Source organism: Talpa occidentalis, unplaced genomic scaffold (assembly GCF_014898055.3).
Source record: "Talpa occidentalis isolate TD23 unplaced genomic scaffold, MPIMG_talOcc4v2.1 talOcc4.10, whole genome shotgun sequence".
Lineage (NCBI taxonomy): Eukaryota > Metazoa > Chordata > Mammalia > Eulipotyphla > Talpidae > Talpa > Talpa occidentalis.
The window spans coordinates 105,829,904-105,844,815 of NW_023600993.1; the positions used below are offsets into that span (position 1 = coordinate 105,829,904).

Here is a 14,912-nt window from a genome sequence, read left to right on the forward strand (position 1 = left end):
CTCGCGGCCGCCATTTTCTTTAGCTCGCCATCCCAGTCGCTGTAAAGAACGAGGCCTGTGACCACCTGTAAAGTCAGGAATGGCCGCAGGGCAGGTTTTCTGACCCAGCAGACCAGGTAGAGGAGGAGTCAGAGTCCTCAGCGGTTTTTGCAGGCCTTTTATTTATGGCAGGCGGGGGTGCTGGGGGGCCGGGAGCCTGGCAGGCCTCCCAGCCCCCAGCCAGTCCTCACTCTCTCGGGGCTCTCTGGCCTTCTCTCGGCTTCCATTCGTTCTTGGCTTCTCTTTCAGCTTCTGCTGGCGTCCCCGTGACGCCGCCCTTAAAAGCCCAGTCTCAGCCCAGGTGAACCCCATCTGCACATGCCCACACCCGCGCCAGGTGCCGCCGTCAGGCCTGCACTCGGGACCGCAGGTCCGTCATCTGTCCTGATGGCGGGAGGGCAGAAAAGCCTGACATTTTTCCCTACCCTACACCACCCCTCCTAGCTCCAGGACTCGTTCCTCACCCCAAAAGGAAGTCGGGGCCCGGTCCCCCTTCCCCGTCCCTGTAGCCCAGCCGGCATCTGCCTGAGCCGGAGGCTGCATGCGGCGTCACACGGGGTCACACCGCCGAGGTCTCTGCGCCGGCCCCTCCTGTGGCTCAGGCAGATGCCCCGAAGGCAGCTGAGTCAGCCCCCCCCAAGCCCGCTCTCGGGGCCACGGCGGATACTTCGGAGCTGGAGGGCAGCATGTCGGTGCGGCCACCCGCAGGGCAGGCCCTGTGTCTCCCTAGCGTCTGTGTGGTCCGGCAGGCCTGGGCTCTCCGGGAAGAGGACCTCGGCCCTCAGGCCCTCGGTGCAGGGCTGGGCCTGCCAAGGTGGGGCTGGGCCCTGAGCGCTGCTCTGAGGGACCCCCACCCCGTCAGAGCACAAGGCGCGGCCAGGAAGTAAGCGCGCCCTTGACGAGGATGCCTGCCCCATGTGGAGGCTAGGGGCACCCACTCTCTGCTCACAGGATACGGGGTACCCCGCTGCACCCCACGCCCCAGCACCTCGCAGAGGCCGGGTGGCCCTTCCTGGGGACGCACTGGGGGACGCACCAAGGACTGGCGCCCCCACAGCCCCTCCTGCCACCCGCCCTGCCTCTACCACCCGCACCCCACGCACCTCCAAGCAGCCTGGGCGCCCTCACCCCGAGTCAGGACCCACACATCAGTTTCAGTTTAAAAATCTGTCTCACACACACTCAGAGCAGATTAAATCAGATCAAGCCGAAATTGCCTTAAAGGGAGTTAATAGTCTGCCTAAATGCCTCTTGAAGCGCCACGCTACCCCGGCCGCTTAACCAAGGTCTGGGTCAGGTCAGCCGCCAGCCAGGCACCCGGGGCCCTCGGGAGCTGCGCGACCCCCTCGTCCAGGGCCTCGTCCCGGCAGAGGGCGCCTGCCCACCCAGCACGGGGACCAACTCCCTGGGCGGGGCTGCTGTCACCCAGAGGAGGAGCAGGGGCAGCCAGACCCCAGAGAGCCCCGCAAGCCAGTGGGGAGGGATAGGAGAGCAAAATGGCCTGGACTTGCGGCTGGAAAGACAGGCGGTGAGCCGCGGGCTCTGCAGAAGTGAAGATGGTCATGAACCCGGAGGTGAAGGTCATGAACCCGGAGGTGAGGGTCATGAGTCTGGAGGCGAAGGTCATGAGTCCATAGGTGAAGGTCATGATTCTGGAGGTGAAGGTCATGATTCTGGAGGTGAAGGTCATGAGCCTGGCAGGGAGCTCCTCCTGCCCACCCCGAGGAGCCAGGCCCCCAGGAGTCCTGGGGCACGGAGCCTGCCATTGTGGCCAGACAGGAGGCCGGGAGCAGGGCTGCGGGGGACAGAAGATCCCCCTGGCTGGCTCCACCCATGAGGAGGGGGCAGGATCCCCAAGGCAGTGCCTGGGGGTGGGGAAGGCCAGGAGTGGATGCTCCCTGGAGCCTCAGGAGGGTCCCCGACTCCTGGTCTGGGCCCAGGGGATGGGTCAGGCTGCTCAGCTGCGGGGTGGGCCTGGGGAGACGCCGCGCTCACCCCCGAGGCTCTGGCCGGGCTCAGCCAGAGGGACAGACACCAAATGTGAAGAGGACCCGAGGGCGAAGGCGGTCTGGGCCTGGGGCTGAGGGAGCGGGCTCTGGGAAAGAAGTCACCTTCCCACCTGGCCGGCTCCTCAAAGGCCCCTGTCCTTACGCCAAAGGTCTCCTGTCTGCGCAGGCTCAACCCTTGATGTGGCCCTTGCCACTTTCACAGGTAAATCCCTTCCCTTCAGCTTCCAGCCAGCCCTTCGGTCTCAGGGATGGGGTGGGGGAAGGGCTCCCTGGAGCCCCGCAGCCCCGCCCACTGCCCCTCGGGCCTGGCCCTGACCCCCTGACGGCTGCTCTGAGCGCCGGCCCAGTGGGCGCACTCAGTCTGGGAGGGGCCTCTCGGGGGTCTCTGGCCACCCGCGGGCCCACCTAAGCTGAATCATGCAGCAGATGGGGAAGAAGTCGTGGTTCCTGGGGTGCGTTCTGGGCTCAGTAGAATCACGGTCTGGAGGGCCAGCGTGGTGTCTGTGGGTGGAGCTGGCGAAGGCGAACAGGCCCTGCAGGAACCGGTGCTCCCATGGCCGGCGGGGCCCAGCCCGACGAGGGCCCAGGGACAATGTGAAGTTCAGTCGCACTGCCCACAGCGGGGACACCGAGCATGGGCGTCCCTGCCCCCCCACCCCATCTCAGGCCATGCGACCCTACCTGGGGCGGTGGCTTCCCTGGCAGCGCCCAACAGCATCCTGCCCTCCACCCACGAGGTCCCAGTACCCCCCACACTCCAGTTGTGACACGGACACCTCCAGACACTCCAGCACCCCTGCAGCAGGCTCACCTGTGCCTGCACAGCAGTCATGGGTGTTTCTTTGCAGGAAGAAGCTGAGCTCAGAGGGGCCACCTCGCCTGTTCCAGGTCACACAGCAGGAAGGAGGAGGAGCAAGACTTGAACTCGTGCCTTTGTCTGTGCAGCCCTCCACCCTTGTTGGGGGAACTCAGCCCCTCGGTGCCGTAGCCACAGGAGCTGAAGCCAGCTGAGTCCAGCCTGCATGTGCAGACGCCACGGAAGGCGGCCCGTGCTGAGCATGACAGTGCTATGTGGGCAGAGACTGACGAGGCAGCAGGTGAACGCACCTCAAGGCTCCTGGCACAGGGGCCCAGGGGCCTGCGCATCTCAGCTAGCACTCCAGGGAGGTAAACTCATGCCTCAGCAGTTTTGAGGCAGGTGTATGCAGCCCCCTGGCCAACCCCGGGCAGCAGAGGTCAACCCTGGCCAAACAGGCCAGCAGAAGTCAACCAGGCCCGCCCAAGCCAGACCCAGGCCAGTCCACCTCAACTCAGGGTCGCCTGGGCCAACCCAGGTCAACCCAGGCCACACCCAGGTCGTATCCAGGCCAAGCCAGGTGACCCAGGCAGCCCGTCGATGCCCTCTGTCCGGGCCAGGGGATGAGTACGCGGCTGAGCTCCCCAGGCGGCTGAAGGCACAGCCCAGCCCTGCGCTGTCCAAGGGTCTTTAAATGCTCATAAAAGGCACATCTTTCCTAATTAAATTAAAAGGCCTGACAAACCTCAGCACCCAGTAGCTGCCGACACAAAGGCCCCACCCGTGGCGAGCTCGTCCCACTGCCCACCAGCCCCGGCTGCTCTATCTCAATAACCATAAAGCCTCCGGCCTCTGACAGGGGGGTGGGGAGCCTCCCCACATGCCAGGGGGCCGGAAAGGGTGCGCCGGGTGGCCTGGCCCTCCTGCCAGTTCCCGGCCCTCCTAGTCCGTGCTCGCCCAGCGCGAGGGAGAGCCCGGGGTGGCAGGCGGTCGTCGCCCCCTCCCAGCAGTCTCCGCGCGGCTCTGCATGCGGGCTGTGGGTTCGGGGGGACTTAGTCAGGCCTCATAGTGTGATGAATGGGGAAACGCCCACGGAGAGCACCGAGCCGTGTGCGGCGCGTTCAGGAGAACAGACACCACCTTCGGCCCCCGCCTGTGCCGCGGGGAGGATTGGCTCGCGGATCCGCGCCGGGTGGGCACAGTGGCGGGGCGGGCAGCAGCTGGGTGCCAGGGGCTCCGGACGGAGGGCTGCCCACCTCTCCGCCTCGTTTGCGGTGATGGTGAAGGGCACCCCTGGCCAGGCCAACAGGCGCGGTGCGTGAGTCCTCCGGGGAGACCCGCAGTCGCGAGCAAGCCCGGGAGACCCCCAGTCGCACAGCCACTGCCTGGAGCCAAGATGTGCCTTGGCATTTGGGTTACTTGGGCCAATATTTAGTTTCTGGGGGTTTTTTGGGTTTTTTCAACGTAAGCCAGGGTGAGTTGGGGTTCCCTCTTTTCTGACAGGAAGGTGGCGCCCTGAATGCGGCCCAGCCCCCCACACCGCCGCAGCACCCCGGCCCCCCGCGAGCTTGCCTGGCGGGCACGGGTCTGGCCCTGGTGAGTGGTGCCCTGGGGCTCCTCCAAGTGCTGGCCGCCAAACAGTCTGCGAGGGCGTCGGAAGCCACCCGCTTCTTCCACGTTGTCCACCCGCTCACAGGCGGGTCTCGTCATCCTCTGGGCTTCCGTGGGACCTTGCAAAGCCTCTTCTTCACTCCATGGCGTCTTCTTTCTGTCTTAGTTTTTTCCAGTCTCGCTAAGGTTGTGTCAAACTTGTTTAACATTCTGAAAATCCGCTCTTTTTGGGGTGTTTTCTAAATTATTTTTTACATTTTCTTTTTTACTTATTTCTGCCCTAATGTCCTTATCATTTCCTTCCTTCTGCGAAATTTATGCTGATTTTGTTCCTCATTTTTCAGCTCCCAGAGGTTCACTGTCAGGTTGTTGCGCTGGGCTCTTCGTTCTACCAGGAAGCCGTCGTCACTGTCAGCTTCCCTCCGGGCACTGCTTTTGTTGCACCCTATAAACTTTAGTATGTTGTGGTTTTGTCTTCATTTATCTCAAGATATTTTCTCAAATTGCTTTTGATTTGTTCCTTCACTGGTCGTTAAGAGTGTGGGATTGATTTCTACAGGGTTTCCCTTCTATTGTGACCTGGAAAAATCCTCGATATGATCTCAAGCTTCTTAAATTTGTTAAGACTAGTTTTGTGACTAATATGTAGTTTACCTTAGAGGGTGCCGTGCGTGTGCTGAGAAGGACGCGTGTGCACCCCACACTCATGGCAGCGTGGGTGGGAGCCAGAGGCGGAGAACAGGCCTTGGACACACTCCCTGCTGCAGAGAAACTTTATGGGACATACTTTATGCATCGTTCAGGTGACACCAGTATCTTAAATGACACATTTTATGTTTCAGATGATACATTTCTTAGATCCTCAGGAGTTACACAAAGGATAGCAGTGGGGGAACACCTCGCCAACGCCACCACCCCTGGCCACAGCTGACCCAGCAGCTGTCTGTATCCCTGGGCCTCCAACATGACCACACACTTGGGGCTCGTCCTTCACAGTGTGAGGGGTTCCCTGCAGATGAAGATGCTGCTCTGGTAGAGGTGGGCAGCTGCCCCCGGAGCTAGCTGCAGCTCATGGACAGGCCCCTGGGGTGCAGAGCCCACCCAGGTCCCCCAACAGCCCTGCCTGCTCGGCGGGGTCTCAGCTGGTCCAGGCCTGGGAGTGCATCTAGCCAACTGCCAGCCCAGATGTTGCAGAGAGCTTGCGGAGCAGGCCTGTCTTGGGGAGCCCCTGCCTGCAGCCCTGGGGCAAATCACCTCCAGGGAGGAAGAGTTGAGACCATGTTCACGGGTACCCTCCTCCTCACCTGGCCCTGGGAGGTCTCTGTGTGCGATGGGCTGGTCCAGGGCGTGCTTCGCGGAGACTGCCCTCCCATGCGGGGGCTGCTGCAGAGGCCGGGACCAGCGTCTTGGGTCGCGCCCTGAGGTCCGGCACCAGGCAGTTCCAGAAGCTTCGCCATCCCAGAGCTAATTCACAGTCCCTCCTCCCGTCCCTCCCTCAAAACACACCACGTGTGTCCCATCCCCCCTCCCCGCCTCCTTCTGCGGCAGGACTAGCCGGAGGTGAGCCCCATGATTCCTGTCTTCGCTTCTCCCCTGCAAGCCGGAGCATGAGGAATAACGCTTTCCACATGTGCGGGGTGGGGGAGGGCTGCTCCCCCAGCAGAGCCCCAGCGAGGCGGGGGGCTGCTTCCTCCCAGCTGCAGGATGCAGGGGGTGCGGCGTGCACCTGGCCAGTTCCAGTCACTCCCAGGGCCAAGCTCTGTCTGCTGTGGAGCTGATTTCACGGTGAATCCAGGAGAGCCGGCACCCCCAAACACGCCAACACACACGATGCCCGTTCACATGTGCACACTCACACTTGCAGGCACACCCACATGTGTGCACACTCACACTTGCAGGCACACTCACCACACATGCCATCACAAAGGCTGCCCTCAGCCTCGCCAGCTCCAGGCACCCGGCGCTGAGCTCTCCTCTGGCACCCCAGCCACAGCGGAGGGAGAGCAGGCTGCCACGGCGCGGGCGGGGTCCACCCTGCAAGCCAGTGTGATGGCAGGTCACCCCATAACTTCGTGTCTTAACCACCCACCGCTGACCACGGCTCAGCTCTGAGGGTCAGTGTCCAGGTGGGACTCAGCCACAGCCTCTGTCCTGTGCAGTGGCGTGGAGCTCGCCCCCGAGCATGGCTGGCGGGGCCCAGGGCCGCACCACAGCGGGGCGTGAGGGCCACCACACGACATGGTGGCAGGGGAGGGCGGCTTCTCTCCCAGGAGCCAGATCCCACAGGCCCTGCGTGTGTCTCAGGGCCTTGCCTCAGAGGCCCCGAGTCAGCCCGTCCCACCTGCCAAGCAAACCCCAAGGTCCCCGGGACCCTGGGGGGGCTGAACCCCCACAGGAGGGGACCCCACTCACCCCAGGGCTGCTCCCTTCAGTCCCCTTCCCTCCTAGAAATGGAGGTATCAGTGAACCCCACTTCAGAAAACAGGCGCAAGGACACAGTGAGAGTGCCTGAGGGGCTGGCTGTTCTGGGGGCAGCAGACGCCCCCCTCTAGGTCACACCGGGCAGAAGCCCAGGACCGAGAGTGGGAGGCGAGGGCAGCCTGGGGAGTGGGCACCGAAAGGTCAGTGTGGGAGGCGCTGGCCAGGACCCAGGACGACGGGGTCACAGCAGGCCCCAGCCCGGGCCGGCGAGGTGGCAGCGGTGGGAGGATGGTCACCAGCAGAGGCCAGGGCACGGCCCGCCCCGCACGCAGCAGAGACAGAGCTTGCTGGGGGGCCCAGGGCCCCGCAGGCCGGGGGGAGCGCTGCTCCTCTGAGAGTCATCCAGGGGCGCAGTGGGGGGCTCCGTCTTTGGCTCTGAAGGACCCAGGGAGCAATGCCCTTCACTGGGGGTGTGGCTAACGCCTGTGGTCCTCCCAGGGGGACGGTCGGTCAGCCGCAGAAGGACGTGGGGGACCTCCTTCCTCCTGCCAACAGGAAGCCAGTCTGAAAAGCTACACACTGTGATTCCAGCTCCAGATCATCCGGAAGGCAGGACTGTGGAGACAGCAGCACGTCAGCAGGTGACGGATTGGGGGGTGCAGAGGAGGGCAGGGGGTGGCGGAGGCCCCGAGGAGCTGACTTTGCGGCACATTCGTCCAACCCAGAGAAGCGAGGCCGTCGGGAGTGACGCTCGCACAACCCCGGCTTCCACGAATAATGGTGTACCGCCGTGGGCGTGTCGATGGCAATAAACGCACCCCGCTAATTCAAGATGTCAACACGGGGGGCCGCGTGCATGTGGGGGAGGGGACAGGATAAGGACTCTCCAAACCCTCTGCTCACGTGTTCCGTGAGCCTGAGCGTGTCCGTGTCCTGGTGGATGAACTTCCCAGGCCCTGCAGCCCCGGGGCCGCCGGAGACCGGGATGAAGGGGCAGCGGGCAGCCCGCAGCAGTGGGCTCCAGCCGGGAAGGAGCAGATCACCGGGGCCTCTGGGGCCAGATCCGGGGTTCTGGGGAGACCCCTTCTTCCCGCACCCAGCGCGTGGCACGCCCCCACCTGCAGATGGAGGCCTTCGCCGCAAGCCCGCGGGGGCGCTGGGGGCAGGTCCGCAGCTCCGCTCCTCCTTGGGCCCCCGCCTGCCCGTCTAGACCAGGCCTGACCCACCCGACATGACACTTGGGACCCCCGGCGTGGGCAGCCCCAGGACATGGCACCGCCCGGGTCCTGGCGGAAGCCGGAACAAGCTCAGAGGATGCGGCGGGGCGGGCCGGGGTGGGGGGGCAGTGGGGCGCACCCCAGACATTCAGAGTACCTGGGTCCCGGGCAGGGCCACGCTCCCCCTGTGGGAGGCAGCTTCTGGCCTTTCTAGGGGCCGAGCATCCGCTGCCCAGTGTTTCATCCTGGAACTACCTTGTGTTACGTTCCGTGGCTTTCTTTACAAAACAGCTTTTTGTCTAAGGTTGAAATGTTTAAAAAATAATGATACGTGGCAAAGAAACAAATTAGCATCTGATGAAAAGGCTGGAAAATGTGCCCCAACAGAGTCCTGCATTTGCTTCCAAGGGGGGATCCCCCCACCCCCCTTAAGAAGGCGGGAAGGAGCTGGGCCCACGGTGCTTGAGGACCCCTGGGGTCCAGTCACAGGCGACACAGGGGCCGCTCCTAAGCCCTGAAGCTTTTCCCTCCTCTCTTGGAGAAAGAGAGCGCACTTTCCTCTGGGGTGAGGGGGCTCTCCTGCGGGTGGGCTGGGTCTGCCCCCCAACTTCTCATGCAGAGCCCCGCCCAGGTCCCACCCCCAAAATACCATCCAGCAGGCCCAGGGCAGCCCCCGGAAGGAGCAGCCTCCTGAGGCGCCCAGGAGCTGCATTTGGCCTGGGTTAAAAGTGCCGGGACACAGCGGCTGTCCAGGCCGGGCCACAGGCCCCTCCCCCAGCTCCATGGCAGGCAGAGCCTGGGAATCCGCATTTACAGGCTGCTCTAGCCTCTGAAGCGCTCATCCGAGTACCAAAGGTGGAGCAGGGGGGTCAGCCAGCATACAGGCCCGGGGCCTGGGAGGTGCCCAGTTCACAGGCCCCTGGGGCGGCCCCTCCGCTGGCAGGGCCCACACTGTGCAGGAGCGGCCGCAGACCCTCCCAGAAACCTGCCTGGGGCCTCAGAGCAGGCCCTTCTCCTCCTGTGCATCCTCGCAGCTCCCGCAAGCCTGGTAACCAATGCTCTCTGCTGGGCTCTGCACGGCTACTGCAGTGTTCCCGCGGCCGCGCCTGGAAACCAGCTCCAAGAGTCACGGAGCGCCAGGAGGCTGCCCCCGGAGCTGGGGAGAGGCCGCCAGTGCCGGCTGGGTCAGGGCTGGGACGCCACTGCCCGGGGACCGCCCCAGGCCTGCCCTCGCCCTGAGCGCACAGCCCGCCTGGCGCCTGCACACGCTCGGTTCCGTGCTCAGCTGCCGGCCGCTGGGGACAGCAGCCTTGCCCCCACCCGTGCCGAGGCCTCCAGCCGCACCGACGCCCCACACCAGCTCTGCCCAGCCGGGCGGGCCTGCCCAGCACTGCTTCCCCCAGCACCCAGAGCGGGGCTGCCGCAGCCCGCTGCTCCCGGGGAGGGCTCCAGCTTGGCCCACTGAAGACACGGGCTGGTCCCAGGGCTGGACATTCCAGGAGAGCAGGACGAGCCTTGACAGGCTTCCAGGGAGCCCCCCGGATGGGGCGGTGCCCAGTGAGGGGCTGAAGTCTGCAGAGCTGTGAGCGCCAGGCCGAGGGGTGGACTTCCGCTTCCAGCGAGGATTTTGGATGGACTGTCCATGAAAGTCCCTGGCCTCAGAGGGGCCCAGCACACGCCCCGGGCAGTGGGCCACCTGCTCCTCTTGCGGGCCAGGGAGGGCGCCAGCCCCGGCCAGGCCAGGCGGGGGCGGCAGGAGGCGCCGGGCTCCCGGTGTGCGCTGAGCCCCCCGGCGTCTGGGACACCAGCCTGCCCTGCCCCTTCCGGGCCTCTCCGGTCTGACTTGCTGACCACTGGCTCCGGCCCTGAGCAGCGGACCACCCTGCCCGGGTGCGGACCACCCTGCCCGGTGAGCGTCCCAGGGGGCTCCTTCGCGCTGCCCTCCCTGCCCGGCTGAGCTGACCTTGGAGGCGCCGCTGTCCCCCCACAGCGGCTCCCAAAGCAGAACTAATGTGTTCTGGACAGAGCGCCGCCCGCCGCGACAAGAGAATTGGAAATATCTGGGCAAACAAAACCACTTTTCTTTACGTCTCCGACCCTAAAAGAAGGCGCAGGGTCCCGGACAGATGAGCCCCCCCAGCTCAGAGGTCACCCCCAGAGGGGCTGGAGCCGCTGGCCCCGGGCTGGGGGGGCTGTGCCCCTCCTTCCGAGCCTCTAACCTCCTCCGTGGCCTCCGGGTTTTGGGTTTTGCAGCCGGTTGCGCCTCCCCGGCCCCAGGCCCACCCCGCAGGCCCAGAGGCGGCTTCGGGGGCGCACCCCGCCCGCCCCTTCCCAAAACGCCGGTTTCTCGAGGCTACTGCCCGAACCGGGCTCAAGGCCAGGAGGCGGCCTGGGCCTGGGGTCGGGAGCCGCCGGAGACAAAGGGGGGACCGCGGCACCCCCTCCCGCCCCCGACACCCGCGGGAAGTTGCACGAGGCGCCGGCCCCCGCGGGCAGCAGGGATGCGCGGTGTGGGGGCGAGGACCCCGCGCCTCGCCGGCCGCAGCTCCCGCCCGCCTCCCCTCCACCCGCCCCCCCCGCGGCGGCGGCGCGGCGGGCGCTGCGGTCCTCCCGGGCCGGCCACCCGGGGGGCGCGCGCGGGCGGGCGGGGCGCGGCGGGCGCGGCGGGCGCGGCGCCTTTAAGGCCGGGCGGGGCGGGGCCTCGGGCGGGCGGGGCCTCGGGCGGGCGGGGCCTGGGCGGGGCGGGGCCTCGGGCGCGCGGCGGCGGCTTCACCTGCAGTCGGGGCGCGGGCGCGGGCGCGGGCGGCGGGCGCGGGGGACGCACCGGCCGCGAGCCCGCCCGGGACTCGGCCGCTCCGGAGGGGGCGCGGCGGCGGCGCGGCGGGCCCGGCGGCGGGAAGATGCGCGCGGGCTCCGGGGCGCTGCTCGCGCTGCTCGCGCTCTGCGGCGCGCTCGGGGTAAGTTGCCGCCGCCGCCGGCCGCGCGGGCCCCGCGGGCCCCCCCCGCCCCCCCGCGGGCCCCCCCCGCGCCCCCCGATCCCCCGCGGGCCCCCCCGCGCCCCCCCGGCCCCCGGCCCCGGCCCCCGGCCCCGGCCCCCGGCCCCCTCTCCGGCTCCGGCCCCGGCTCGGGCTCCGGCTCCGGCCCCGGCTCCGGCTCCGGCTCCGGCTCCGGCTCCGCGCCCCCGAGCCGCGGGGCTCGGCCGCCGGGGCCGCGGGCGGGCGGCGGGGCGGGGAGCGGGAGCCCCGCGGGGCGAGCCCGCTGCGGAGCCCGCGCCCCCTCGGCGGGCCGGCCGGGCGGGCGGGGCGGGCACCGGGCTGGGGCACCGGGCTGGGCGCGGCGGGCGCGGCTCCCCGTGCGGGCTCCCCGCGGCGCGAGCCGGAGCCGCGTCCAGGGTCCTCGCGGCCGGCGGGGCGCGGACACCCTCGGGCGCGGCCCCCGCCCCCCGGGCCCGAGCTGCGCCCCGGCCGCGCCCCGCGCCGGGCATCGGGGCAGCCGGGGCTGGGGCGGCGCCCGGGCGGGCGCCGGAGCCGAGGACCCCCCCGCCCCCCGCTCCCCTCGCGCCGGGTCCCCGCCGCCCGCCGGGGCCGCCGCCGTCTCCGCGGAAACGACCGGGCGGCGGGGGGCGGGGGGCGGGGGCGCCCCGGGCGGTGCAAACTTTCCCGGGCGCCTTCAGCCTCCCCGGGCTTGAGTGGCCCCGGCGCGTCCACCCGAGCGGAGGGAGGTTTGCGCTTCTCCCCGGCAAGACGGGGCCCGCGCCCCCCACCCCGGGGCGCCCTCGGGCGGCCTCGGCGGCGGCCGGAGCCCGGAGCCCGCGGCAGGGCAGGGCAGGGGCTGGCAGGGCAGGGCAGGGCACGGCAGGGCAGGGGCTGGCAGGGCAGGGCAGGGGCTGGCAGGGCAGGGCAGGGCAGGGCAGGGCAGGGCAGGGCAGGGCAGGGCAGGCGGGCAGCTGCGCCCGCCTGGAGGCCGCGCGGGGAGGCGCTTTCCATGCTGACCACCCTGAGAGGCGAGACCCGGGCTTGGGCTGCTGCTGCTCCCCGGAGAGCTGAGCTCAGCGGCTCTGGCCGCGGGGGGCTGGCTCCCCGCCACGCGTCCTCCGTCCCGCCCCACGGGAAGGCTCCTGAGGCGCCCGCTCCCTCACGCACCCTGGGGCACCCCCCTTTCTGGCCTGGCTGGGCTGGAGAGTCCGAAGAGTCGGGCAGAGGACTGCGGGTGGAACCCCCCCTCCTCGCCCCGTTTCCTCGCCGCCTCCCTCAGCGCAGCCTGGAGACGCGCTGCTCTGCCCCCACCGGCTCCTCCCTCCCTGGTGGCCAGAGAGGAGACTTAACCTGCCCCGCCCGAGGGTGGACTCCAGGCCCCCAGCCTGCCTCTCGCATGGCCTCATCGTTGGATGCCGCCCCCCAGCCCCCCCCAGCCCCGCCACACACCGGTGTGTTCTGGCTCAGCCCAGGCTCCGCAACCCCCCTCCCTCCCACGGCACCCCGAGACCCAGGCCGACCCGTGGCCGAGTCCGGCGACCACGGCAGCAGGCCCCGCCATCCCTGGGGGCTGGGCTCGTGGCCAGAGACCTGGGCGCTCCCGGCCAGTGACGGGTTCTTCTTCCCGGTTTCAGACCCAGGGTGAGGACCCCACAGCCGGAGGGACCTGCAAGGCCGGCTTCTCGGAGGAGGGCTACACCGCGCTCGTCGCCCCGAGCATCCCCGAAGGAGAGAAGCTTCTCACAGGTAGGGGCGCTGGCGGCGGTGCGCCCACTCCCCCGCGGGCTGGTGAGGCGCACACGCCCTCCCCCGTGGGCCCCAGAGCTGCACCGGGGGACCAGGGTGGCCCAGGGAACGGGCAGGCGCCCCCCAGCATTGTTGTGCATGAAGGTCTGGGTTCCCAGGCCACCCCGGCCTGGCGGGCTGTGGGAGGTGGACGGTGAGCCCTGGGCCCGGCCCCCTGCCAGGCCCCCAGGCGCCCGTCACGCAGGAGGCGCCGCCTGCCACGGGAGTCGTGTCCGGGCCAGGCCGCGTGTGGCTTCCCTTTGGAGACAAACGATGCCTCCTGGCTGCCGGGGTGTGGGGCGCCTCCCCGGCCACCCTCCTGCCCCTGCGTGCCCCACCGTGCGGCTTCGAGCCGGCTCCGGGTGACGGGGGAGGCGCCGCGGGGCCTCGGGTCTGTGTTTCTGCGTGGACTGGGCCCTGCTCGGGCCACCGACTTCCTGCACTTTGTCCCGGGTTTGTTTGAGGGACAAAGACCCGGGCAGCTGCGTGCGGGACACGCCCAGGCGGGCGGCGGGCGGCGGGGCAGCCGGTGGCCGGGCGGGCCGGCGGTGCTGAGTCAGGGCTTCTGCCTCGCACTGAGCTGGCTTTTCTTACTTGTGGTCGCCGGAGTTGCTGGGGAAGCGGGGAGGCACGCTCCTGCACCCCGGGTTGCTGTGCGCTGTCCTCCTGCACCCCGGCCCCAGCGGCCCAGGCGGCGTGAGCGGCCGGCAGGGACGTCGCGCGGGGGCCGCGGGATCAGGCGGTGTGACTGCTTGGAGCGGCGGGTGGGCCTGGCGGCCTGGGGATGCCAGCCGGGGGGCTGCGCCTTCCCTCACACCCAGTGCCTCGCACGGCCGCCCGCAGGGGCGCCCTGACCGCCGTCGGTGAGGCAGCCCCCTGGGAGGAGGCCTGCCTGTGGCTTGACTCGGGAACTCAAGAAAAACGGTGGCGGCGAGGGCACCTGCCCCGGGGGCGAGCAGCAGGCTCTATTCTGCCGTGAAAGGCCCGTCCTCTCCCAGGGCCCCGGGCTGAGCCGCCCTCGGTGCTGGCCGGTGCTGGCCGGGTGGCGCCCTGGCCCATGCCCCGGTGGGCTCTGTCTGGCCAGGGGAGAAGCTGCCTGGGGCTTAGGCACCTGGACCAGCTGGGGGGCTGCCGCTGTGCCTCTGCTTCCTGAGCGCCTGCGGGCACCTGAGCCCTGCCTGCTTGGGGGACACCTGCAGGGGCCCTCAGGCCCCAGGGACCCTGCACCCCTGCCCCGCCTGCTCCCGCCGGCTCCTGGAGACTGGCTCTCCAGGTGACAGGAGGTGTCTTTCCAGCGTGGAGGCGAGGCTGGGCGATGCACACACACACCGGCCAGATCCAGATCTCTGTTCACGCAACACTGCAGCCGGCGGCCCCCAAAGGGGTGCACCTCCGAGAGGCCCCGTCCTCGTTCCGAGCCGATCGGAATCCAGTTAACAGACGGCTTGACTCGGTTGTTGCAGCGGGGAGCTGAGCCTGGACTGAGGCGTGAGGACCCGGCCCGCGGCCTCCCGCGACTGCAGAGCTCATGCCGCTCTGAGCACTGAGGGGTCCTGGGCTCCCCACACAGCTTACCCCCCACCCCAAAGTCCAGAGTCCAGAAGGAGCGATTTGTTACCCAGTAATTAACTTGCTTATGATAAATGGATGAAAGAAATGTCGTGGCATTTTGTTTTAGGTCTAAATGAAAAGCATTTGCATTCTAAAATTTTCATGCTAATTAGGCTTAAAATAGTTTCCCCAGCAGGGGAGCAGATACTGAGGTAGGGATCCTGCAAGGGGGGGCTCTGCGGATGCGGCAGTGGACGGTGGGAGGCACTGCCGAGGCGTCTTCGCAGCCTCCCATCCCCTGCCTGCCTGGCCCCGGTGTCCCTCGTCGCCCCGCCGCCGTCCTGCGTGTTCAGGGCGCCTCACTGCGGCCAGGGTCACTGCTGCGTGATGGTCTCTGACATCGGTTAAGCCCTTTCCTTAGCCTGAAACTACGCCCGCTCCAAGCCGGCGGCCGCGGGCGAGGCTGAGCCCGGCCTTCCTGTGCTGTGTGATAATTAACCACCTGCAG

At 68.2% G+C, this 14,912-nt stretch overlaps 1 protein-coding gene across 1 annotated transcript in view; it reads left to right on the forward strand.

The window, feature by feature from the left end:
* Positions 1 to 10,993: 10,993 nt before the first annotated feature.
* The window catches only part of LOC119237706 (cadherin-4-like), an 85,085-nt gene continuing 81,166 nt past the window's right edge, over positions 10,994 to 14,912 (forward strand). Inside the window, exons 1-2 of the mRNA XM_037501656.1 lie at positions 10,994 to 11,050; positions 12,703 to 12,814. Coding sequence (XP_037357553.1) covers positions 10,994 to 11,050; positions 12,703 to 12,814 — 169 coding nt within the window. The remainder of the gene's footprint in view (positions 11,051 to 12,702; positions 12,815 to 14,912) is intronic.